Source organism: Tyto alba, unplaced genomic scaffold (genome assembly GCF_018691265.1).
Source record: "Tyto alba isolate M040663 unplaced genomic scaffold, T.alba_DEE_v4.0 Super-Scaffold_2, whole genome shotgun sequence".
In the NCBI taxonomy this organism is placed as follows: domain Eukaryota; kingdom Metazoa; phylum Chordata; class Aves; order Strigiformes; family Tytonidae; genus Tyto; species Tyto alba.
In genome coordinates this window covers 36475857-36501725 of record NW_024881282.1, presented here as the reverse complement: position 1 = coordinate 36501725, position 25869 = coordinate 36475857, and the positions used below count along the sequence as shown (strand labels likewise).

Below are 25869 nucleotides of genomic sequence, written 5' to 3'. Positions count from 1 at the left end.
TCTTTCTTCAGTTCAGATTCAGCCATTTGAAACTGAATCTCTCCATGGACCTAGAAGAAACCATTAGGACTGTGATGCAGTGATGTTGTCCATCACGTGTTTTCTTTGCACTCCCAAGTGCATCTCTGCAAAGCCCTGTGTCCCTCTGTACATGTCTGGCTTGTACATGTCCTCTGCTAATCCTGAGAATGTGACTGACAACTTGTCACTCACAGGCATAAGGAGGGACCATGTGCCATGTACCATGCAGTGCAAGATCACCAAACCCATGGATTTTTATTTCCCTGATCCCACATAGCTAGCATAAGGGTCACTATGAAAGGAGGACATTAGCTGAAAATAGACAAAATAAAATACTTCTTTATACCATGAGTAACTGGGAACTTCTGGACTTTACTGTCTCAGGAGGCAGTGGAGGCAGCTGGCGTCAGCAGGGTCAAAAGTTACCAAATAAATCCATGGGCAAGAAGGGCCGACTATTGAAGGGGGCAGGCAGGAATGTACCACTGCCACCCTCACTCTTCCACAATAGCATCTTCTACCAGCACTGCAGGACACCAAGTGCTGGGTTACTGCGACCATCTCTGGCTCAGAGCAGTCTCCGTGGTCAGGACCTTTGAAATTGGAGCATTAACCTAACAAACCCAGGGGACATCGAGCGGGGTGGGAGAGTGATGAAGAATTGCTGTCTATAATAAATCACGTATTACAGAGCAGGTGCCTGAAAGATGGACTGAATCAGCTTTTGGGGATAGCTGTTTCTTCTCCTGGCTCTAGAGGGAGCTTCGGAAAGTGAATGAAGTGCCTGCGTGTGAATCTCTGAGGAGGGCTGAAATTAGCTGAGATGCATCCCTGCCTGAAGTTCAAGGTAACAGTTGTTAACTTCTCCTGGTTTTCTTTAGGCCCTTGTGTGTCTGTCATGTTTCTACAGTGACAGATGGGAGGGTTAATCAATGTAATGAATTCCACTATTTTGTTTTCGTCACAGTGTGTTTTTTAGATGGAATGTTTCCTGCTGAACTTTAATCCTGTTAGTAAAACCTTAACAATATGAAATTAATCATAATTTAAAACCAAACCAAGCCAAAGCAAAACAACGCCCCCCCCCCCCCCAAAAAAAAAAAAAAAAAAAAAAAGGAGTCTGTCAAGTGTTTCAGAAAACTGAGAGGAGACATGAAAAATTTAGAAGGGTCCAGAATTCGGTCTTCCATCACAGTCCAAACCTCTCAGCTTTTGGTTCATCTTCTTCAAATGTAGTGCCGATTTATATAAGAATTGTAGATAAACTCTCTTCTCTGATGATGAAAGAACGCAACAGTGACACATGACTGTGACCATTTCAGGACAAGTCAAATAAATCCCCCTTTATGAAATTTGAGGTTTTCAAGCCAAATATTCCCAACACAAAGTCAATGTCATTAGTAAAACTAGCATGGAATTAATATGCAGACCTGCAATGCAGCCTCAATCTATCCAAATCACTCTGTCTCCAATACCTAAAGTTGATTACAAGCCCTCTTATCTAATTTATTTTTCAATGAAATGCCCATGTGTTGTCATGAATATTAAATATCTCTCTTGACTAGCTACAAATTATGCATAATAGAGCAGCTGGTTAATCTGAAGAAGCAAGAGAAGAATTAAGATTAAATAAGAACACAAATTCTAAGAACATATTTTTCTTTCATATATTTAAAAGGAAACACTGTTCATAAAAAATAGTAAAATAGTAACATTTTCTTTATAAAATTTAAGTCAGACAATGTCAATGCACTGAGAATACATATCATTATTTTTTGTTTTTATTTATTTATTATTTTACTTTTATTTATTTATGCATTGGTTCAATATCAGAACATATGCTTTTTCAGCACATTTGAAATCACATTGCCCAGCCACAGCCCAGGTAGCTGGTAGGGAAGTGCACAGGGATGTGGGGTGAACTCAGTCACTGCAGTTTTCTGGCCTTGGCCAGTGCCAAGTACAGAGACAGGATCAGGAACTTTTCATTGTGCAAATACAGAATGATTCCAAATCCAATCTTCCTGACAAATGTGTTTTCCTAGCCCTTCCCTCCTCCATGACTGATTAGTAAGTTGTTGTTTGATGCCCTCAAGCCTCTGATTTTAACTTTTCTAGGTACCCTCAAACCTGAGACTTGTTACCTCACCAAAGGCCATATCAGAGGAACTGAGAGCAAGAATTGAGGAGAAAGAGGTAGTGAGAGTGTTAGAGATCACTAATCCACACAGCAGTCTGCTACTGGCAGGAAGCAAATAGGGGATCCAGGTAAAAGCTCTATCCTGCGTTGCCTAATGGAAACACAGACACTCTCATTTCCTAGCTAATAAAGGCTACATCTACCCAGTAGTCTGTTACCCCAAGGCTCCCAAAACTGGTTTTGGGGATTTACACCTGAGTCTTCCCAGCCCATTAGTTTTCTTGGTAAAGACATGCTGCTGGTGTCATGCTTCCCAGCTGAGCTGCTTTTCTTTCCCATTCAAACTGTGGTCCTGGGGGCACTGCCCAGACCCGCCAGCATGTGGTACAGGAACACCCCCGAAGGCTCCCACACCAGCAACTCCTCCTGCACTGGAGGCCACAGACATCACCCTGGAAGGGGAAAGTACACAGAGCAGTACATGAAACCAAAGACCGGCTAAGCATGGCAAGATTCACGCCAGCAAAGGGAAATAAGAAACCAGGGACATCTGTGTTTTGTGCTTCGGATGCAGGACACAGGGATTTATTCTATCCTGACTCCCTACAGAAATGAGGGCTATGGAACGGGGCTGTTGGCAGTTTTGTCAACCAGTAGCTTTTCAGCTTCCAGGGCAACCTCATCCAGAATTTGACAAAGTAGTCAAGGTTTTAAAGACACTGACTTCTTGCGAGTTTCATGAAAATAAGTAGTTTTGTAGATGAGAAGAATCCAGACTTGTTTCCTTCAAGAGAAATATTGCAACATCAGCTCAGCCATCAAGAAATCCACAGGAAAAGAGCCACAAGAAACTAGGCTACCTAATTTCTACTTTTCACCAAGCTCTTAGGTTTATTTGCAGTTCTGGAAACACGGTAAAGATTCTCTGTTCTCTACAGTGCTTGAGGGTACAGGTACTCAGATTGCTCATTGTGGTGCTGCTGCTGCCACTGCTGAGACACTGAAGAGAGAAAAGTCCTCCAGCAGCACGAGTCTCAGCAGAACCCACATATGACCACATTCAGTCACGTCAGCTGTTCCACAGGCAAGGCTGGAGGCACACAGGCTAAGTGGGGAGTTGCTTTTTTGTGCGTCAGAGAACAAGCCTTATGCCATACAGCCTGCACTGAAACATATAATTAAAGGTGTCAAATGGCAGTATAAACTGGTTTGTTTAAGTCCATTGCAGAAATTCACTCTCCATGTCCAAATAAAGACTTGGTCTCTGCAAACACTGTTGGCAGTGTTTTGACAAGGCAATTTATGATGGTATTTTTGTTACATGAATGCCTGCTCACAAAGCAAGCACAGGCACAGTCAATGCACTTGGCTAATATCCTACATAATTGGAAATAACAAGAGGTGTTTCCATTCCACAAGCTGTCCTGTTCCCCCCACCCTGCTCTGCTCTTCCTAGCTTTCTGCAAACCCAGCTGAAGCCCCACACACACCGGTGACCAGAGCCCAGAGCAGCCTGTCTCAGTCTGGAATGCTTTCAGAAAATTAATTTGGATCTACTGGTAAGGTTACTAAAAGCCAGTGCAGCCCTTTTGATCTAATTTGCTTTATTTGTTTTAGTTTTGGCCTATTCATGTTCCCACTGAATCTGAATAAATGCCTTGCTGTGAAGATTGTCATTGATTGTTGACCACAGGATAAAGAAAAGGAAAAACAAAACAAAACAAAACAAAACAAAACAACTTTTAGCCCAGGATCCAGCAGTTAAGGTTGAAAGTACCAAGCATGACAGAAATTCTCTGTTAAAAAGACGGTATTCGAATGTAAATTTGATCAAATTTACTCAATTATTTGATCAAGACAATATTAATAAAGGAAGTGTACCTTTGAAACTCCAGCTTCAAATGTTACAAATTTACATTCAAATGTTACGTTGCAGTAGCTCTGAGCAGCTTCAGAGTAAACACTTCTGCTGGAAGAGAGCAAGAGCAGAAAGACCAGTCCTTTCTGCCAAAATCCACTGGAAGGAAGAGAGCTGAGGCAATAAAACATCCTTCCTTCCCCTTGTTGGTCATCTGCTCCCACAAAATGCCTTCAGGGCAGGTTTTGCATGGGTCTGGCTTCTGCCCGTTTCAAAAGGATGTGGCTAGATGGGAAAGGGTGGAGCAGAGGGACCATTTTTGGCTGGGGTAGCTGTGAAACACTTGCTGTGCCCCTTCCACCCTCAAGCCCAAATACTTTGTAGGCCAAGAATGAGGAGACTGCATCAGCAGAGGGGTTGGGTGAACATATACAGCAGGCAGGGTGGCGAGGCCGCCACTGGCTTGCAGGACTGCCCAGGGAAGGTCACACCTACCTCACAAGTCTTGACATCCCTGGTAGCTAAGATTCACTGCAAGCAGGCCACTGGGACCGACTTGGTGACATCTGTGCAGACCCTCTAATGGCACTGAAAGCCTTTCAGTCCTTGGGAGGTGCTCAGAGAAGCTGCTCCTCTCTCGTCCTCCTCCCATTCCTACCTGCTCACCTTGGCTAGAGGGGGTTTCTGAAGTTATCGGTGGGAGAGAACACCAGCACTCTCACCAAAGGGATGCTTGTGAGAACGTCAGCAGGGACAAAACCTGACCCCAGCATGCTGATGCAGGGCAACTCCCTAGGAAATAATATTTCTTATTCTAATACACATTTCTTTTTAAAAATCAAGTTGACATCTGTAACTCCTCATGGGAAGTCCTGACTTTCTGGATATGCATCTCATTATTGGGGTGGATTATGAGGAAACATTTTCTTTAGATGGTGAAGGAACCCAGGGATGACCCTTGTAAGAAACCATCCTAGTCTGAGACCTCTCGTCTTGTTTAAAGTGCAGGTCTTTCAGTATATAGGAAACTCCGTGAGGAAATACTATAAAAAAAAAATGAATTGTCTCTTCTGCACTCTAATCATGTCCTCACCCATGAACTGAGCATCACAGGGGTTTTAGCTAACATTTTTCAGCTGAGAATATTGAAAGAAGAGCACTGGAAAAGGAACAAAGGCAACCAAAACTATGTCATCTTCTCAGGCTCATTCTAGACCATTAATCTTTTTTCCTTCGTTATTTCATTTTTACCAAAACTCACTGTCCTAACAAGGACACCTCTGCTGGCATAAGTCCTAATGCAGATACATAAAAAGAGCCTATTCTATTTGGGAATGTGTTAAAGAACTCTTGTGTCTATCAACTGTAAACTTTTGCCAAGGCAGATGGGCTCCAGTTCAAGCACGTCTGCTAAAACAAAGGGAAGGGCTAAAGCACAGTTTCCTTCATTGTCAAAACTCACCTTCCTGTTAACGTGCAATATGTACGAAGTGTAACAGACCAAGATTTAAGCATCTTAAAAATAATGTTTTCTTCTTTTCAGGTCTGTGACAGGTTGAAGTAGCTCTTCAATGCTATTTATTTATTTGTTCATGTCTCATCTTATGCAGGTCCAGCCCTGACAAAACACTTGACATACTGTTTCACAGTCATTTAAAGATGATCTAAAACCAAGCTGCCATTAAAATTAATAATCCCAGCCTTCTTCTCTCCCTGCCTGCTGCCTCTCAGCCCTTGTCCCTTCCTAAGGTCAGCTCCAGCAATTGCATGGCTATGCATCTCACACATTCAACAGTAAAGCCTTGCCACTCAGTGACAGCTAGGTAGCTTTCATGTTAGCCAGGCCAGGGGGACACTAGAGCACAATCAGTGGTTCCCTGTCAACAAACAGTCTTGAGGAGTAAGAGTCCACCAAGCAAGAAAGTAGATGTCCCATCTTCAAGCACAACTGCTCAAAACAGGTGCCTCTGGCACCACAGGCCCAGTATCAATAAGGATACATGCCACTTTGGTCTAAGGTAGGCTCCACCACTTAGTGCCACCAAAAAATCCGTTTTCCCTGAACCCATCCAAAGAATCTGTCTTTGATTAAAGCTGACCCTGGCTCAGTGTGAAAGGCAGAGCCAGGAGTATCACATAGGCTGTTCCTCCTCAAACATATAGGCTGTTCCTCCTTTATAAATTCCTCCTTGTGGCCACATCTGTATGTGGCCACAACTGCCAGGCAACAGTGGGCAGCAAAAGAGGGGATCCCCATGACCCTTTCTTTCTGATCATTGATTGATGGGCAGGCACCTTAGGAAAACAACATGGTAGTTCCTCAACCATCACAGTGCCCATGGTTAAGAAACAGAGCAAAAACACAGGGACATCACTCATTTTGGAAGATGCTGCACAGTTTTATCTACTCAGAAGGAGAAGAGATGGGAATTCAGAGCAATCATCTTGCTGTGGAGCTGCTTCCCTTTTATGGAGTGGAGCACTGCTCCAGCTCTCACACAGCGTTGCTGTGCTCCAGCCAGTCACACACACACAATGGTCCCAAAGAGTTGGGATTTTAAAAGTACACCGGCCTTGAATGAAGTAGCTGGCCGGTTGATGCTCCCCTGGCTCTAGATGTGTGGTGAGGGGAAACTTCAGTCATCAAGCAATTAACGGCTCCAGCACAGAGTAAAGTCAGTTGCTATTTCAGGGGAAGGAAAGGCAACAGTTCCCTGGAGGGAATGACTGCACTAGCTCAGCGCCAGGAATAGGCTGAGATTTTTTTAATTTTTTTTCCCCCTACACTTCAGGAAAAGCGAACACACAATGTTCATTTGCAGGGATCGTTTCCTGAACATGATGTGTGCTCGCTGTCCCTCAGGTCACTTTCCAGTGTGTCACATCCTTCTGCACGAGGGAGAGCAGGAAATGGCAAACTCCCAGTATGAGGCAAAGCATTCCCATCGCAGCAATTGGTCCACAGGAGCTATAAATTGGTCTCCTCCAGAAACAGATCAAAACTTGTCTTTGGGGAGGTTGGCTGGAAACTAAAGGTAAGTTTGAACCAGTATTTTTTGGAGTCTTTCTGGGTACTGTATTAGGAAAGCGTTTGCAGGTTTTGAACTAATTTTTAGTCTTTATTGTTGGGGAGATTTTTCTCTAAGAGTAGAAGTTGGGTTTGTTTTCCTTTATGCTGGCATAAATCAGTGTATTCAAAAGACATGCATCACTATATGACTTACGCTATATATTGAATGACTGTTATATTAACTGCAGTGAGATGGCCACTGTTATTACCTGAGACTGTTCTCAGCAAGAAAATCTGCAGAACAAATTGTTAAGTGGCTACAGGAATCAGTATATTTAATGATCATCATATCGATCTGTTGTTAAGTTATTGATGATATGCTCATTGGTTATTTCAATGCTGGCATCCATTTAGTTTAGTGTTAGTCCCTGGGCTTTCAGTTTTATCTCTGACTACAGTGTTAAAAAAATAAGAGGATGCTGCCTCCAGTTAAGAAAAGAACAATGTACTAAGTAGTTCAAATGGCCTGACGGTACCAAGAGAGACTGGGGTTGTTGTTCTGAAGGGCATAGAGTCCTAAAGGATTCTGTGTGAGATGGATTAGGACAAATAGAAGGGAAAAAAATTACAGTGAGAATTATTTACTTACATGCTTCAAGATAGAAAGACTATGGTAGGTTTCCTCCTTCTGAAACACAGGGCTTTTGCAGAATGAAAGCCCCATGGATCCTAACTATATAGTATGTCTGTGTAAGGGACCAGGCACCTCCAGTTCACACAGTACTAAGACTTAGAAGTGAAAAGGTGGCTTCAGCAATGGATAATTTTGTTTAGTTGGCTCTGGGAAAGGATCTTTCTGCTACAGAGACTTCTTTTGGCTATGAGGGCATTATGGACTTACAGCTTCTTAACTCTATGGCTAGACTGTGCTAGGTGCAGAGGCAGCACAGCCTTATGCATAGAGAGTGTTGTGGAGTACAAAAGCTCTTCTCTCACCAGACAACTGGTGATGCTACATCACTCCTGTTACCTCCTTTGCCTCAGTTGCCCTACATGTAAGCAGGGTTAAGGCTTCCATTGTAAAGCACTTTGCAGCCCTAGAGCAACCTGCAAACATTTATTGGAACATTTCTTTCTACCCTTGTGACAAAGAACAGAGAGAGCGAACAGAGATCACCTAGCACCAAAGCTCTGAATATTCATGTTCTAGAAGGGAAGACACTCTCCTGCTATCTTGCCAGGGGAGGTTGCCATACCCATCAGTTTTCAAACTTTTTCTATTCACAGGCCCCTGTACTTCCTCTGTTCCAGCATCCCCAAGGGAGTGTGCACTGAAAGTGGGCTCACTTTTCTGATGTGCCCTGCATGAACCTTTTAAACAAAGTCCATAGGCCTCCCTGCCACTGTCACTGGGGATCCACCACCACAGGTTGGGCTAACTACCACAGAACAGTGGTTCTCACCTTTGTCCAGACCCTGACACCAGGTTACAATAGGAAAAAAAAATACTGCAGGACCTTGAATTGCTCAGGCTTAAAGAAAGGAATGATGTTCACAATACCCGTCTGAGGCATCAGTGAGCTTCTCACCTCTTAGACGGAAAACCCAGACCTTGACTCCCCTCAACAGTTTTCATCTGTCCTCCTTTAGTGGCAAATGTCCCCTAAATAGCAACCGGGGATGGGTGGCTTTCATCTCCTCAGAGCCTGATTTTTCTTGTGAAAGATGCACTTCAATATAGCAGATCCTCTGAATCCCATCATGAGGAGAACACATTACTTCTGGCAGCATTACTACTCTTGGCACTGAGTCACTTAGTCTCAAGGGAATTTCTGTCCCCAGGGTTGGAAGAGGTGGTCTGTGTCTTCACAGAGGTAATAACAACAGCACCTCTGACCCCAGCCTTCCAGATATTTTAGTCTTCTCAGGGAACAAGAAAAACCTTTAAAAGTTCATCTGTCTGAAAGTTACAGGGGAACATGGTAATTAAAAGTACATGTGTGTATGTGCATGGATGTGTGTGTGTGTACGTGAGTGTGTATGTGTGTGCAGACAGCAAACCTTTCAAGTAGCTGGCTGAAGCAAAAAAAAAATTGGCTGGATGCCACCCCTGAAATGGTGGTCCAGGCTGAGCATGTCTCACGGAGGGTTTTTTAACATAAATCCTAACCCAGCCTTTTCTGTTTCTGGACAGAGGTCATGGAGAGAAATGATGCTGCCTTTCCCCAAACACCAGACCCTACACAACACTTCCACATAGCACTGCTGGATCAGAGACGGAGGCTGCGTGGCCAAATTGCTCACCTTCACAAGGTGGCTCGTAAACTCAACAAGCTCCGCAAAAGGTCCCTGATTGCCAATGTCAGCGGGAGCACCCTGACCGCTGCGGGAGCAGTCACAGCCATTGTGGGGCTGTCCCTGAGCCCAGCGACGCTGGGAGCCTCTCTCCTGGCATCGGCTGTGGGTCTGGGTCTGGCCACTGCTGGGGGGGCCGTCAGCATCACCTCCGATCTCTCTTTAGTGCTTTGCAATTCCCAGGAGGTGAAGAAGGTGCAGGAAATCGCAATGACTTGTAGGAAACAGATGAGGGAAATCCTCAGCTGCCTGGAGTTCCTTCGCCGGGGCCAGGGCCCGGGGGACCCCACACTGCGCCAGTCGGAGAAGAGGGCCTCCATCTCACTGTACAACTCCATCTGCTTCATGGTCTTCTGCAGCTCCCACAGCTTCCTCGTGCCAGAATACACAAAGGAGGTCACAAAAGTGAGCCAGGCTGTTCTGAAGGCCAAGATCCAGAAGCTGGCTGCCAACCTCGAGACCTGCACCAGAGCGATGGATGAAGTCTGTGAACTTCTTGAGTCCAGGACAGAGCTTTCCCCACACAGAAGACTCAACCTGAGTGCAAAAACCACTGCTGAGATCCTGAGACCATCCAGCTGAAACACCATTTGCCCCATAATTAAAACCAAGCTTGGAGATATTATGTTATTAATTGTCACCGTTAGCACTGTTGCTATCATAATATTGGTGGTGCTAATCCACACAGCTGTGCACATCTGTCGTGTTTTATCTATATCTGAACACAAACTCCTTCCTGATAGGAAGCTAAAACTTCCACACACATACACACTTCCCAACAACTGATGCACGTTGGAGGTTACGATAGACACGTGGACTATTGTGTACACAGAAGCTGATCCCAGAGCCTGAAGGCAGCAGTAGGCAGTCATTCCTCAGACCCATGTTTCCCCAGCCATGTTTCCCCAAGGCAGCAAAAAGAACTGGGTCAAGAGGCTGATGAAATCCCTGTAGTCCTGGTTCTGACTGAACCTGGTTTGTAAATAACTTACAAATCTATGAGTGCTAAAAGGGATGGAGTGATCTCAAAAAGCCAGCAGCTGCCAATTTCCAGAAGAGTACAGTCCCATTACCAAGGTACATCTGGAAAGGCTATTGAAGGAAGCAGGTCCAGATATGACAGACTGTATGGATGGATCATCATCCCAGGGTGAAATAGCAGAGGCAGAAATTGTTATCCCTTTTAAAGAAACCTCTCCAGGCTCAGAACTGTGATATTTGTGTTCTATTTATTTACATAGGGTTATTTTAATGTTTTGATATTGTATTTAAAGATATATAGGTTTTTTCTTTTATAAAGGAGGCCTCTACTCCAAAGGAAAGCAGCTGTTCTTAGAGGCAAAGCAAGTCTGTGGAATGTGAGAGCAAGTTACCTGTTCTTTGGCTGTGAGGGAGGGCAAGTCCCTCTAGGAAAAGAAAAACATGGCTTGAGTGCTAGTAGTTATAAGACAGGTGAAACAGGGTCAACCAGTGACAGATCTTAGGAACGAAAACAGGGAGAAGGACAGGTCAATGACCCTGGGCCCAGAGCCTGCCTCAGGGCACTGGTGGAAGAAAGCAGTTATATTTCTTGCAGCATGGAGGGAAGCGTAGGTTGGTGTTATTATTGGTCTGAGCTGGAGCCCAGCTGTGATGGGAGCACATCTGAGGGGTGGAGATGCCACTCTCCATGCAGTTGAGCAGCCTGTGAGACCCACAGCAGTTTGTCTGTGAGGGAGGAGGCAGCACTCATGGAGAGCTACACATACTCCTAGCAATGCTTCCCAGGGAAGGCTTCATGTTAACAAAATATATACTGGTACTAATACTCAGGAGGGGTGCAGAGGAGTTGGATGATTCAGTGGCAGAGCAGGAGGATGGATTGGGACCCTGTTTCAAGTTTCAAGTGACTGTTCTGCTAAATACGTCCTTCATGACTTTTGACCCCTCAGTGCCTCAGTTCTCTGTCTACAAATGGTGATAGTAGCACTACCTTACCTCACAAGGATGTTTCTTGGACAAATATTGAAAAATGCTCAAGTACCGTGATGATGGGGATCGCGTCTGTACCTGGAAGAGGTACAAGGAAGAGACCCCAGAAACTAGCTTGAGACAACTAGATGAGTTAATGTAGAGATAATTCCACCTCCATAAGTATGCCCCAGTGGATACGGGAAAATTCCCTACAAATACATGAATCAAAACAATCAGAAAAACCCACTCTAATTCTGTAACACTGAGCAAACTCTTAGGAAGGGCAACATTTCATCTCACAAAGCTTGAATCCTCATCCTTTTTGTCTCTTCCTCTCATGACAACATTTGTTTTTACACATAAGAAGAACAAAAGCTTTGGTCCCTCAGAGTGTGACGCAGATGCTTGTAATGCCCAGGCCTGTTTGCCAGAAATGAACAAGTACACTGCTAGTTCGATTAAATGAATATGAAGCACTTTTGTGTCAGTGTCTCTCTGCACACCTGCATGTGATCACATTCCTGCCCCTTGGCTCACCCTGCTCGATTTCGTGCTTCGGGCACTGGTGCCAGGGAATCCATATGAGCACTTGGACGTGTTCAGAAGGTGAGAATGAAGAGGTCATCAGCTCCATACCACACAGCTGGCATTTGTGTAAGAGTGTAGCGCTTATGTCTGTGTAAGTGCATATCCTGGTGTGCCCATGTACGCTGTGGATGTTGGTCTCTGACATGCAAACACTGAGGTGCATATGTCTGAGCATCTGTTTTTGGAGTGTAAACTCCACACTATGCAAAGGCAGACACAATGTGATTTTTTTCCTAGTGCTCCAGCATATCTCCAGCTAAGTCCACCAGATCAGTTACAACTTTTCCATGCTTCTGAAATGGCTGGTTTTATCATTACAGATTAAATATGTAACATATACTTCTATCTTCTCCCCAGTTTTCTGGCAATGCAGCTTTGTCCATGTGTTCACACACAGGGAACAACATAGGAACAACAGCTCTGAACAGACTAATCTGACTGGCAAAAGGATCTGAATTTGATAGCTCAGAGCTTCACAAAGGCTGGTTTGTTCTGCTCACCACAGTCCTGCACTGCAATCACAGCCACTGCTTCAGCAGCTGAGGACAAGTCAGATAGTTTTGGTTCCAGTCTTAGCCACACAGGCAAAAAATCCTGTTTCTGTTCTGTTTTTTCCCTAGACTAACCTTTCACTCGAAGACAGGATTTGGGTTGTTGCACAGTGCTGTTGTGCGAGTGTAACTGAGCCCAAGGTACCACACTCTCCTGGCCAGGTCCCAGCCACTCCCCTCTCCAGGTTTGCCAGGAATGCAAAGGGAGGCTCAGGCAGAGAGTGGGGCTTGCAGGCTGGAAAATCTGTACACAAGACAGAGGAAGACCTACACAAGATAGAGGAGCTGTGTGACTTAGTTTGCCCCAAAACCCATCCAGTGCTCTTGGACACCTTCTAAGTCCGGTGGTCCTGTGAATCTAAGTCTGCAGCCTCACACCTCAGCTACACTTGATCTAGCAGCCAGCAGGCAGGGCAGGAGGTGGTCAGATCCTCCTTACCAGCCTCCGGGCATGCTGTTCTGTCTCCTCCCATGCAGTCAGCACTGGATTTCATGTGATACCCTGGAGAGCCAGCCTTGGAAGCTGTGCTGGCAGAAACCTACCATATTTGGGGGTAAGATTAATTTGTTACTCATTTTGCTCCCTGAAACAGCTCACTGCTGGGTCAGATGAGCACCAGAACTGGTACTAAAAAAGCAGCAGAAGTGACCTGGGCTGAGACAGGGGTGCACCTACTTCAGTATTAGTATTGGCTTAGTTCTAATATTGTGACTCCCTGTAAGGAATTGAAGGAATTAATGCCTCAAACATTCAATGACATAGAAAACTTTGACAAGCTGTGGCCCTTGTGATCAGTCTCAGGAACGCCACCCAAGGAAGCGTGGAGTGTATCAAAGGATGCATGGCTTCATTCACTTGCCGTTGTATTGCCAAACTCCTTATATAAGACTCAAAGGAGGGAAATGTGGACTGAGTGAAACCATATGTTCAGGTCAAAAGACTGCTAAGAGATATAAATAACCAGCAGCAGATGGACCTCAGCAAAAAATGAGGAAAAAATAAAGGGTGGGTGGGTGAGGGGGGCATGCACGACCGCTGACTCAATTGGACAAAAGGGTTGGTACACCCCATTCCCTGTCAGTGCATGTGCAGAACCCATGCTCCACTTTTTCCTCATCTCTCATGGAAATGAGTTTGTGGAATGCCTGCCTCTCTTGGTCTAGTATGCTAATCAGCTGATAACGGTGAACTTAAAAGGCAACAGAAAACTTTGCTTTGTGTGCACCCACCACCCAAGATTTACAGACCTGAGACAACACTGGAGCCTGGGGTAGTGACCGGACTCTTTTCCTCTCCTTTCATATTCTTTCCTTTCTTTTCTTTCTGATACATTTGTCACTAAGAGACCTCATTGCTTACTAGCCTTTTTCAAGTTTAAGTTGTTTCTATGACAAGTAAAACATTTTAACCAGTCATCTGTTGTTGTTCCACCTTAACTTAACCTGAAGGGATCATAGAACCTTTACAACTCTCTGGGGTCCCAGTCCTGGTCATAAGAGTTCCGTAGTCACATGCAACATTTGTGGGAATTGTCTTTGATAAGCAGCTTTTTTGCTAGTAGTTGCATTATTTACCCTTCAAAGTAGTAGATGTGCTGGTGGAACCCTTCCTTTGGTAGGTAAGCAGCAGGCGGAGAAGGGTACGTGTGTGATTTGATGTTTAGCTGGGGCTTGCAGTTATGAAGCCTGGCCTCCTGATGCCATTTTTACTCCCCTTTTATTGAAACTGCTGCAGGAAAGAATGATTCAACAGTGAAGCAGAAATGCAAACCACATTTTAACACAGAATCCCATAGTATGTTTTGAAAGCATAATAAAAGGCGTCCATGACAAAGGAGCCCAAGTACAGTCAGGGAGTCTGGATATCCCAATAACCTCTCTCTGGGCATCCCAGTGGGTAGACAGGACCAGTTACAATTAACTGTGACCTACTGTACACACTGCCCATCTTGGTTTATTATGCATCTCTTATGAAATAGTCAGCATTTATACCTGCACTAAAATTCATTTGCTGCCAATGCTCTCACCCGGTTCCCCCTAAGGAAGACTGAGCTTGTAACATGCAGTAGGGCTAGGAACATAATTGATCAAAAGCAAAGTCTAAAAGCCCTGAAGTGAAAATTTTTAAATCCAGTATAATCTGCAGTGTTCTGTGCCAAAAAAGCACAAAAATGGAATCACCATTTAGAAGTGGTACTTATTTTACCACACAAGTGCTCCCACCAGCAGTTTAGGACAGAAGGGAACTTTCATTCAAATATATCTACTGATAAAAGGGAATTACTCAAACTGGGTTTTCACCAGAATATAATTGCTTCACCCTGTTTTTCACCAAAACAGCACCTACCATATTATATGTGCAATGAGTTCAACAAAGAATCACAGGCAGTGACTTCTCATTCACATCCCTGATTCCATTTCCTGAGGCATCCCAGTGACCCTTACAAAGGTTCATGTCTAAGTGCTGGCCAGGCTTAACCTTTAGCACTGATATATAGCAAGCTCATGGCTCAGACCGTTGTAATTTTTGAAACATACTGTCATAACTAGAATCTACACTGGGTGGTTCTTGTTGATTTTTTGTTTGTTTGTTGTTTTCTTTTTATTTTAAAATCATTGCCTCTGAGCACAGTGGGATGCAGCAGTTTCATTTCCACTGCTGCCCAGTGAATTGTTTCAGGTTTCCTCTCCTCTCTGTCACGCAGAGAGTTTGTTCAGATTTCCCCTCACTTTCCTCATTGTTCTGGGAGCAGAGGAAATAGCACACTTGGAATCCAGTGACAGATGCTGAGGTACGTCAGCATTTCCACTGCAAGCACACCCAGCCAGGCTTCCCAACCAGCAAGCGTGAGGGGGGTCTGCTCAGAAATGCAGTCATGAGTTCCATTTTACAGTCAGCTCTGCTGCCCTTTTGAAGTCTGAGCTCTTGGATATATTAGCATCCTTTTCCTTAAAACAAAGGAGGTTCACCAAGAGAGAAGGTTGCCTGGGACTACAGATCAGAGAGGTCACTCAGACCAGATGGAAACTGAGGAGCTCAGGAATTACCATCATGACATGACATTTTGATGCTGCTCAACCTTAAAGGACACTAAGTCCATCACCATTTTCACCCCTCTCTGTGCACTTTCAGGCTCCCTGCCCGAATCACAAAAGCAATCAAGAGAGCTGGGGAAATGTTTGCATCTATTCCCATCCCCTAATCTCTCCATTTTGTGCTGTGAGTTGCCACTGTTCAGTTTATTTTATGTATTTCTGGCACTTCAAAGTTGTACATGGGCATTTACCACAAACAGGAAAGCAAGGTGGAACAATGACAGCTCTTGACTTCTTTTCCCTTCACTAGTATTTCAACATTTTTCATACCAGCACTTCTGAAGAAGTTTATTTGCTCTTTATATGCATTATATATGTAAGTTTATATATATTATTGTTTTTTTTTTGCCTGGCTAGCTCATTCTGTCTTGTTCTTTCACAGCTGTAGAATTTATGAACAGAGAACACCGTTACGCACACTGCCCAAGCAATGCAAATGCGAGCTGTGGGCCGGAGGCTCGGCCATTTGTGGCAAGCGCCAAGCAGGCAGGTTGTCACACAGCCAATTCAGTGTGTGCTTATCTCAATACATATATGTATTATAATGTAGAGTTACGGCTATGGCTCCGTAACTCCCCCTTCCCTGGAGACCTCTCGGAAGTTCAGTGAAAATCCATTCACCGCTTCTCATTTAGCAAAGCATAGCACTCGCCACATAAATCAACTCGCCTTGCAGAAGCATAAGCCAAATTAAGTTTAAAGAAAACAAGCCTTGAACATATTTAGAAGAAAGGCCTCATCGAGTGTGCTGCTCAATAACCTTGTGCAGCGTCAGGGTGTTTCCACAGACACGGCAACTCGGCCGACGTCGGCTCCTTCGCATCAGGAGAGGAGAAAACGGCAGCGCTTGGTACCCCGAGCATTACACCCGCTTCCCGGAGGGCTGCGCTCTGAAGAACGCCGGATGCAGAAGGCACCTTCTGACCTCAAGAAAATGAGACCACCGGTACCTCACGGCAGCGCTGCCACCGTCGCAGGGCTCTGACAGAGCCGCCCGTCCACCCCGGAGCGCCGGCCCAGCCCCAGCCGCCCACAACAGCTGGGAGAGCGAGCGGCCGCCCCGTCGGGTAACGGCAACGGCCGCCCCGCGTGGCCCCTCGAGCCCCGCCCCGCCCGCTCCGATTGGCCCTTTCCTCCGAACTACAAATCCCATAGCACCCCCCAAAGGGATGGAAACTACAATTCCCAGAGCGCCCTGCGCCGCTCCTGGAGGGGACGGCCCAAAATGGCGGCAGGAGATGAGGAAGGGCAGGCGGCGGAGCCAGAGGTGGCGGTGGAACAGCCGCGGAGCTTTAAGGACCTGGTAAGGCCGGGCTGGAGCCGCTTCTGCTCCCTCCCCCACCCCGCGTACCAGGCCGGGGGGGAGGAAGAGAGCTCCTCGCACAGCGCCGTGTGCGGGGCCGTGGCCCCCGCCGCGCCGCCGTGGCCCCCGCCGCGCCGCCGTGGCACGGCCCCGGGCTGGAGGCGGCCTCAGGCCCGGCGGAGCCGCCGGTGCGCGGGTGGCGGGCGCCTGCGCCGCCGTCGCCGCGTCGGTACGCGGTCGCGGTGCCGTGCCCGGGCGTGCGGGCCCCCGCTCCGGGGAGGTTGGCGCTGCTGCTCTGGCCTGTGCTCCTCAGCCGTCTGCCCGCGTTTTCAGTTGTGTGAACTTGCCCAGGTGTTTTTCCATGCTAATGGAGTACGGCCAGAGGGAAAGAGAGACAGCTGGGTGTGTGTGTGAGAAGTTGCTTGTGTAAACTAGGGAATAAATGAATAGTTTCTTACTGATGGCAGTCACCTTTAACACTGCTGAACAAATTTCTGTACTGATGGAGGTGGGGGTCACAGAGAGTGGCCTGCTCTTTCGTGTAGTTGCATAGAGGGCCTGATGGGGTTTATCTCTGCTAGAGACAAGCTTGGCTCTGTTGCAGCATGTATTTAATTCTGTGATTTAATTTAGGTGTCCTTGTTGACATCTATTTCCCTTTTTTCATTTCAATAATATTCAGGGAGTGACAGACGTACTGTGTGAAGCTTGTGACCAGTTAGGATGGAAGATGCCAACAAAGATTCAAGTTGAGGCTATTCCAGTGGCTCTCCAAGGTGAGCAGTGTGATTCTCTGATCGTGAATCTGGGGATGCCCCAGTAGCTCTATGTGAATGAGTTTTGCTGAGTGAGAAGTGGCAGGAATGAGAGTGTTTGCACTTCATCATTGAAGATCTCTGTCTAGTAGTCTCTGTATTCATTCTAGTGTCCTTCCTAGGTGGAGTCTGGAATACTAATTTTTCCTGTAATACTGCCTGCAGTTGCAGGCTTTCACATGAGTACAAACCTGAGTTCTTGAGTGTTCATTACAGTTGCATGTTTCTGACACTCTAAGTTAAATGGAGTTGTTATCACTTATTTGAGCTGCTAGTCTGCATTGACCATTGTCTTTCTGAAATATTCAGGGATACACAAGAAACTTCTGATAGATTTAGGACTGTGCCTCTGATAGAGACCTACAGTGTCTGAAATTGCAGACTAGTTACGTAGCTTGTATAATCTGTTTTGCTGAGAGTAGGAAATCCTTTGAAAATAGTTTTCTGGAATAAATAATAACCAAACCACAGTGACTTTCTGTAAGTATTGTGGAATTAAAATAAATTACTGAATTCAGCAAACATTTCTGCCTCTAGAATATTTAGCTTGTGGTGTTTTTTTTAAAAAAAAAAAAAACACTGTGAAGCAGGGACAGAGCAATGTAATGACAGAGTAAGAATAAACTTCCAGTGTCTACTCTGTCCTAGTACTTAACTGTTGTCAGACTCTTTTACTCCACGTATAAGATTCTGTTGAAAAAAGCAAAAGTAAGATTGCATTTCTGAGAAGTCCTCTAGTTTAAGGCCTGTTGGTAGCATGTTCTCAGCTGTAGGAGTTTAGGAGGTCAGAATGGATTATACTGATGAATTCTACCCTGCTGCCTGCACTGGTTTTGGGCAGAGAGCTTGCTGTCTTAACCCTTCCTGCTGCAAACTGGTTTAGATTACTCTCTTAATCAGTGGCACAAAATTGATTGCAGCTTGCAGAAGGAGAGTTTGGTAGTCCTGTTGTATGCCTGTAAACAGACAACAGTTGGTGTAGAATACCTGTCCTACCCAGCTAGAGGCAATATGCTGTAAATTGACAGACAGATTTGAGAAATAATACAGTAAAGCCTTTTTTGAACCTAAAGTTTGTATGAAAACCTGTATATTGGCAGAAGTCTAACTAGAGAATGGAAAAGATTGAGAGTGAAATTATTGTACAGATGAAGTCAAGCTCTAAAAGGTCTGCAGAGATGTTCTGAAATTCTTTATATTGACACGTTGTTCTTCATTACCCATTGTGTATGTGTATCTTTCTACCCTTAGGGAATTCTTGTACCTTATTGCACAGTGCTTTAAAGGCTTCTTTTTTTGGTCTAGATTTGTAACAGTTTTTGCCTTCCTTGCTGCTCCTTGTAGGCAGAGATATTATTGGACTGGCAGAAACTGGCTCTGGAAAAACAGGAGCCTTTGCTTTGCCAATTCTTCAAGCACTGCTAGAAACACCTCAGCGATTATTCGCTCTTGTCCTCACACCCACGAGGGAGCTGGCCTTCCAAATCTCAGAGCAGTTTGAAGCTCTTGGATCCTCCATCGGTGTCCACAGTAGTAAGTAGCTTTGTGATGTTGGAGTATTTTTCTTGAAGACTAAAGTTTGTCATCTCTAGATTGCAAAGGAAAAAAGTAGAGTGTATTTTTATGGAGTGTTGAACAAAAGGTGAGAAAAGCTTGTGAGAGAGATCTGGTATCAGGTTTGGGAAAGAAGGACTGTATGGTCTTTCCTCATGGAGTAGTCTGCAGCTCTTCTGCATTTTATGTCCAAACAGTTAAAGATGGAAGTAGAAGATAGTCTTCTCAATAGTGAGGTTGTGTCCAGTGAAATTACATAGAGCTCCACTCTATATAGTGTCATGTAGTTTAATCTTCCTTCAGACAGACTGTATTGCTCCTTTAGATACTCTCTACAAACATAAAAATTGTGTGGGAATTTTGAGAATTCCTAGATCTTTGCAGCTGAGTTCTGCCTGTAGTTCTTCAGCTGTGAAAATAAAATGCCTGGGGTCAGTAAGGACTTAATTGTATGGTTTAACAAGCCTGCGAAGGTCAGGAGTGCTAAAATAAAGTGAATTCTCATAAAGATAAGTAGCAGAGTTGTTGTACAGAGTTGTGGGTGGCAGGGAGTAGGAGGAAACACTATGGTGCCAGAGTCTGGCTGGTGCTACACTGAGAGACTCACTATATTCTGTTTGTCCTGCAGCGGTTATTGTGGGTGGAATTGACACAATGTCACAATCTCTAGCCTTAGCCAAGAAGCCACATGTTATAATTGGTAAGTTAATATGTTGGGGATACAGGGTATGAATATTATCAAACTGCAGTTGTCCAAAGAAAGAGTAGCAAAAGCTTTTGTGCATTTGGAGAAGTGAGAGTGCATCCTTCATTTGTTCTTGTCCTGAGTTATGAGTGCTGGCTTGTTAATGTTTTTAAAGTATATACCAGTAGCAGTGTTACTGCTACAAGCTCATTCCAAAGCATTCCTGCTAGACTGTCTTCAGCTTGTTTTTTCATTCTCAAGTATTCAAATGATAGTCTCATCCTTCTCAGTACAGATTGTCTACAGTCTGTTTTGTTTTGTTTTGTTTTTCTGTTAGGGGGGAAAAGGAGAGAAAGGGCGTGCTTCAGAGTCTGACTCCATTAGTCTTATTTCAAAACACTCTGAAGATATCCTATGAAAGAGTCCTTCCCACAAAGAAATCTGCCTTTACTTCTCTTGAGTAAAGAATCCCATTTCTGTAATGAATGACTCTCTTGCCTCTTTGGATCTTTTCCTTTCCTTTCATTCTAAATTTGCTCTCTTGATTTTGTTGGTAGCAACCCCTGGCCGCCTAGTTGATCATCTGGAGAACACAAAGGGCTTCAACCTGCGAGCTCTGAAGTTCCTAGTGATGGATGAAGCTGACCGGATCCTTAACATGGATTTTGAGACAGAGGTAGGAGTCTGCTAAAAGAAGAGTTTGGAACACCAGATGAGTCCCTTTAAAATTGCTTTATACAGTCACATAGTAAACACTGATCTGTTCTGTAGAAATTAATAGTAAATTATAACTAAGATCTAGTAATTGTACAAAAGTCTGTGCTGGGAACAGAATTTTGCAGAGTTTTGCAGAGCACTAGCAAGGCATTTTGCTCTGAAATCTACTGGTTTCTCTGAAGTGCCTGATATTGACACAGTTACTGTAGAACATGATCATGCGCATGTTCCTGCAGGAATATTGCCCGATATTTGCACTGCTTATTGGATTTCTGGAGTTCACACTGCCTCATTGTCAACAAGCTATCAGCCTGCATCTTCCCTTCAGAAGAGGGGAAATTTGTTCCTACTGTGTGTCTAAGTTGCACACATGCATTACTCTTCGTTTGGATGATCATTATATTTGGAGGAAGCTTATGTCTTGTTTGCTGTTGTATTCAGCATTTCCATTTCCTTTCTATTTTTACAGGTGGATAAGATCTTAAAAGTGATTCCTCGAGACAGGAAGACATTCCTGTTTTCTGCTACCATGACCAAGAAGGTGAGAGCAGAGTGTTCTGCTTTAGTTCTCCTTCCATCAGGCTATACTCTAGACTAGACTGTATGATACAGGTTTCTGACAAGATCTCTGTCCATCTAGTACTAACTTACATTGATCTTCCCAGGTTCAAAAACTCCAGCGTGCTGCTCTGAAGAATCCTGTCAAATGTGCTGTTTCTTCCAAATATCAGACAGTTGAAAAACTACAGCAGTACTACATTTTCATCCCCTCCAAATTCAAGGTAATGCCACTTCTCTTCTTTCCTATTCTGATTGTGTCTTGTCTTGCTGTTCCCCCATCTGCCCAATATCTTGTCATCTTTTCTGGCTTATACTCACTCTTTAATGTGGTAACGTGATTTTTTTGGCGTTGTTTTTTCCTTCTCTTTCTTTACAGGACAGCTACCTGGTTTATATCTTGAATGAACTAGCTGGAAACTCTTTCATGATATTCTGTAGTACGTGTAACAATACTCAGAGGACTGCTCTACTGCTTCGTAACCTGGGGTTCACTGCCATTCCTCTCCATGGGCAGATGAGTCAGGTATGAGCGTACCCCACAGAATGTAGTAGACAGGAGGCCTGTTCCTTGGGAAATGGGCTACACCATACTGAGTCACAACTACCTTGCAGAAACAGCATATCACAGCTAGTGGACTGGACTGGTCCCTAGAAATTTAATTAATATGAATGTTGCCACTGATCCTTTAATAGTTTGAAAAGCAATTAGAGAAATTAGATTTTTGAGTAGTTTCTCCCCCAGTTCTTCTGTACCAGTATTATAACAAGAGCATATTAACCAAAAAACATTTTTCTCCTGTTCCCTTTTTGTCCTCCTCTCTTCCAGAATAAACGCTTGGGCTCTCTAAACAAGTTCAAGGCAAAGGCACGTTCTATTCTTCTGGCTACTGACGTTGCAAGCAGAGGTTTGGACATCCCACATGTAGATGTGGTGATAAACTTTGATATTCCTACACACTCTAAGGTAAGCTAGTCTGCGTGCTGGCTGAGAACTTCTGGTCACTGAGAGGCATAGTGAAGCTAAACAAAGGAACAGAAACACCTTTTCTCAGTTCTACTGACTGGAAGTCCACACTTCTGTAGATTAAAAGATGTAGTTCAGCCTCTGCAATAGAGTTGGTATCTCACTTTTGGATGGCCTCATCTGGATTGTAGAACTGATCCCATAAGTGAAGAAGGGAAGTGAGGGACATTCTGTGTCTTTGTATTTCTGCTCAGAGTATGTGTTTTGCCATATTACATCAGAGGGCTTCTAGACTTTGAAAATAGTTTTTAACGTATTACTAGTTTCGGGTAGTCATCTCTGTTCTGGTGATCCAGGTCTGCCTTTACACTTTAAACTGTGTTTAAAACAAAAAAATACATAAAAATTCTCCTATTAAGTTCAATGAGGATTTGATCAAGAAAAAGGTCTTTATTATATTTCACCTTCATACCACAAAAGTTTAGCAAACTGAAAAAAGTGAGTTACTAACTGTACCTTATAGAAAGCGTTGTATTATCTTAGGGGTGTGACTTTGTTTCCCAGCCCAGTTACAGAAACCATACGATTAACGTAGATTTGAGGAATTGCTGTTGTTCCTTATAATGATTGAAGATACTACGCACTGCAAATGGAAGAAAGTATGTTGGTTCTTTTGAAGACACTGCTTTTGACATTGCAGGATGAAAGTTTAAAAAAAACAATGGTGGGGGCAGCAACTTGAATGACATCGTTACAGTTTTTGTGCCCTTCTCTCTTGTCTAACCATGTCAGAACACACCCTTTCTCATCATGCTTACTTTCTCCACAGGTCCTACATGGAGAAGGGATTATTTTAATTTCCATAATGCAGTATAAAACCTGGAAAATAGCCTGGAACTATATAAACATAAGACACTCATTAGATCATATGCTTCCAAATTGTTCGCATTCATCGTCCCTTTTACTGTGCTTGCCAGATTTAAATCTTCTTGCCAGAGACTTTGTCTGGAAGACAGACTATCTAGAGCACTAGATCCCAAGGCTGAAAATGCAAGCATTGGCTCACTTTAAATATTAGCTTAGCAAGGAATTTAGAGTTCATTAGCAAAGTCACGTGTCGCAACTTTTGTCCTGCAGTCTTGAATAATTGGAGATGGTCTTCTCCTTTAGAAAGAGAAGAATTCAGATGCTGAAACCAACAAGATGCCTCCTCAAGCCAGCATCTTCTCAAATCCTAATGCTGCACATGGTCCTGAGTATTTAATCCTGGCTGTATTTAGTCTCCATTTTCTTGTTCTTTCCGAAGGAAAAATTATATGGCCGGCTTTCCTGTAACTTCTGTTTTGTGTTTGCACATATCTTCTTGCTTATCAAGAAAATTGTTTTCAGGATTACATTCATCGTGTTGGGAGAACAGCTCGAGCTGGGAGATCTGGCAAATCTATCACCTTTGTCACACAGTAAGTATTAAAATGTGACAGACTTATTCTTACCAGATGTGTTTTCAGAGCAGAAAACATCTGACCTCCTCCTGGGTGAGAAGAAAGTGCTACTTTTAATTTTGAGGTGCCAGTTGCATTTTAGTTAAAAGGGAGAGAATTCGAAGCCCAGGGTGGGGAGGGAGAAAGGTCTAGATAAATTCTAGAAGCAGGCATGTAATGAGAGAACTGCTTATAACTTCTATATGATTGTATAATACACATGCATTTTTATAATATATAATGCAGGCTAACTGTGGGGTTTTTTTTTATAAATACTGAAGTATTTTTCTAAAATAAGTCTTTTCCAAATGATTCTGAACAGAGGTGAGCTGAATACAGTGAAACCATCCCAAAAGATGTCATCATTCAGATGCAATTAAGAGTTGCTTGTGAGACCATCAGCACAAACTAACGATATCTGAGGGCTGGAGATAAGGAGTGATGTCCGTGGGTGGTGACAGCTGAAGCACTCTCGGGAGGGCCAATTCAAAGTGGTGTCTTTTTTCCTCAGGTATGATGTAGAGCTGTTCCAGCGCATTGAACACCTGATTGGCAAGAAGCTGCCAGCATTCCCCATGCAAGAGGAAGAAGTTATGATGCTGACAGAGCGTGTGGCTGAGGCCCAGAGATTTGCTCGAATGGTGGGTGCTGGCTTTTCATCCCTCTACTTGCTGTTGTAGTCTGAATTTCCTTAGATGCCAGAACCCTTGGTCAATCTCTTGATTACATTGCAGGAGCTGCGGGAGCAGGGAGAGAAGAAACGATCTCGGAATGATGATGATGACACAGAAGAAGCTATAGGTGTCAGGAATAAAGTGGCAGGCGGAAAAAAGAAGAAAAGGAAAGCCTTCTAGTTCAGTATTTGGACAGACTTTTTTTTTTTTTTTTCTCTTTATGACTACGAGCTCAGCAAAAATAGCCCACCAAGCCATCTCCAGTGGATTTTTTTCAGACTACTTATAAAATTGGGCAGTCCACCTAGAAAACAACTTCCTCGCTTATGTTTCACCGGTTACGGACTGAGCTTGGCATATCGTGCTACCATGATACCAGTCTTTCAGGGACACCAGACCACTACCTGTGGACCTGAAAGCAGCTGTGGTCTGGCCCACAGAGGTGCAGCTTTCCCACTGCTGCAGCCTCTCTCTACCCAAACTCACTGAGTGCATCTGGGGTCAGATGGGTCTGTCAGAAGAGAGGAAAAAGTTAAAAGAAGCAACTGAGTTTCCCCAGCACAGCTGTGATGCCCTTCCCTTAGTGAAGGGACTTGATATGGAGAAGTCCAAATATATTTTGCTTAATTTTAAAGCTACCTGGTTTTCCTTGTCTTATTACTGACCTGTTCTGCTCATTTCAAGTATTGGTTCTGCCAGAAAGTTTTGTTCTTTGGTCAATCGTAGCAATTCGGATGTGGTATCAGTAGCTTAGATATGCCAGCTGAAGAGTGGCCCATCACAGAGAAAACCTGTTTCACCAGGATTAGGCTGTTCGCTGCTTGGAATTCCATCCAGAATCTATAATGACTGGCAAGATCAAGGAGAGGTCTGGGTTTTGGAGGGGTGGATTTTTTTGGTGTGTGTTTGGTTTTTCTGGGACTGATTCGTGTAGTACTTACAAACCAACGCAAGAGGGTGGTATTTACATAGGAAAGCAGCTCACAAGCTGAGCGGTGATGAAAAACGGGTATCATGGAGGCTCTCTGTGTTTCTCTGTTTATTTCTGTCTTAAAGCACTGAACTCTGCCTATAAGTAGATTCTTGTAAGAATGGGATAAATGTACTTATCATATCAAACCAGAAGGTTAATGCTAGTTCTCATTGGCAATAAAAATTTTCACACTAGACATTTCTACTTGTGGGCAAGAAGGGTGAGAAGCTCCTTTGTGGTCACTCAACATGAACATTTAGTGTCTTTTAGAGCCACTCATAAACTGGATTTTATGTTATATAGTGTTTTAAAGATTCTTTTTTAGATCTAAATAGAAAGCAGAAACTATTCCAGTAGTTAAGGTGAGCACAATGGTTATTTTGTAGTGTCAACGTTAATCTAATATATGCATGTTTGCTAGTTGGAATGCTTTTATACTTTTGCTTGGGGCAGCACATTCTGCAAAATTACAAAAAACACAGCATAGTTAAAACTAAAGGGAACGTGTTTTTTCTTTTTTAAATAAAACATCTCTGTCTGTATGAGGAACAAACATACTCTCCGCTGGTG

The 25869-nt window shown here is 44.0% G+C and overlaps 2 protein-coding genes across 2 annotated transcripts; both read left to right on the top strand.

Annotated features, from left to right (window-relative positions):
- Positions 1-6995: 6995 nt before the first annotated feature.
- On the top strand, positions 6996-11813 carry APOLD1 (apolipoprotein L domain containing 1). Its single transcript, XM_032995467.2, has 2 exons — positions 6996-7054; positions 9224-11813. Exon 2 carries the CDS (start codon positions 9229-9231, stop codon positions 9964-9966), a length of 738 nt encoding a protein of 245 aa, XP_032851358.1. The 5' UTR covers positions 6996-7054; positions 9224-9228; the 3' UTR covers positions 9967-11813.
- Positions 11814-16783: 4970 nt separating this feature from the next.
- DDX47 (DEAD-box helicase 47) lies at positions 16784-24964 on the top strand. Its single transcript, XM_042793221.1, has 12 exons — positions 16784-16875; positions 17558-17651; positions 19035-19223; positions 19873-19944; positions 20487-20605; positions 21116-21187; positions 21312-21428; positions 21584-21730; positions 22034-22171; positions 23561-23631; positions 24164-24293; positions 24387-24964. The coding sequence occupies exons 1-12, from the start codon at positions 16798-16800 to the stop codon at positions 24504-24506; spliced, it is 1347 nt and encodes a 448-aa protein (XP_042649155.1). The 5' UTR covers positions 16784-16797; the 3' UTR covers positions 24507-24964.
- The last annotated feature ends 905 nt before the right edge of the window (positions 24965-25869 follow it).

Bases quoted from the DNA above. Each gene is read 5' to 3' on its own strand.
- DDX47 (XM_042793221.1), top strand. From the start codon at position 16,798: ATGGCGGCAGGAGATGAGGAAGGGCAGGCGGCGGAGCCAGAGGTGGCG. The intron at 17,652-19,034 runs GTGAGCAGTGTG...TGCTCCTTGTAG, and splicing joins TATTCCAGTGGCTCTCCAAG to GCAGAGATATTATTGGACTG. The intron at 19,224-19,872 runs GTAAGTAGCTTT...TTTGTCCTGCAG, and splicing joins CTCCATCGGTGTCCACAGTA to CGGTTATTGTGGGTGGAATT.
- APOLD1 (XM_032995467.2), top strand. From the start codon at position 9,229: ATGGAGAGAAATGATGCTGCCTTTCCCCAAACACCAGACCCTACACAA.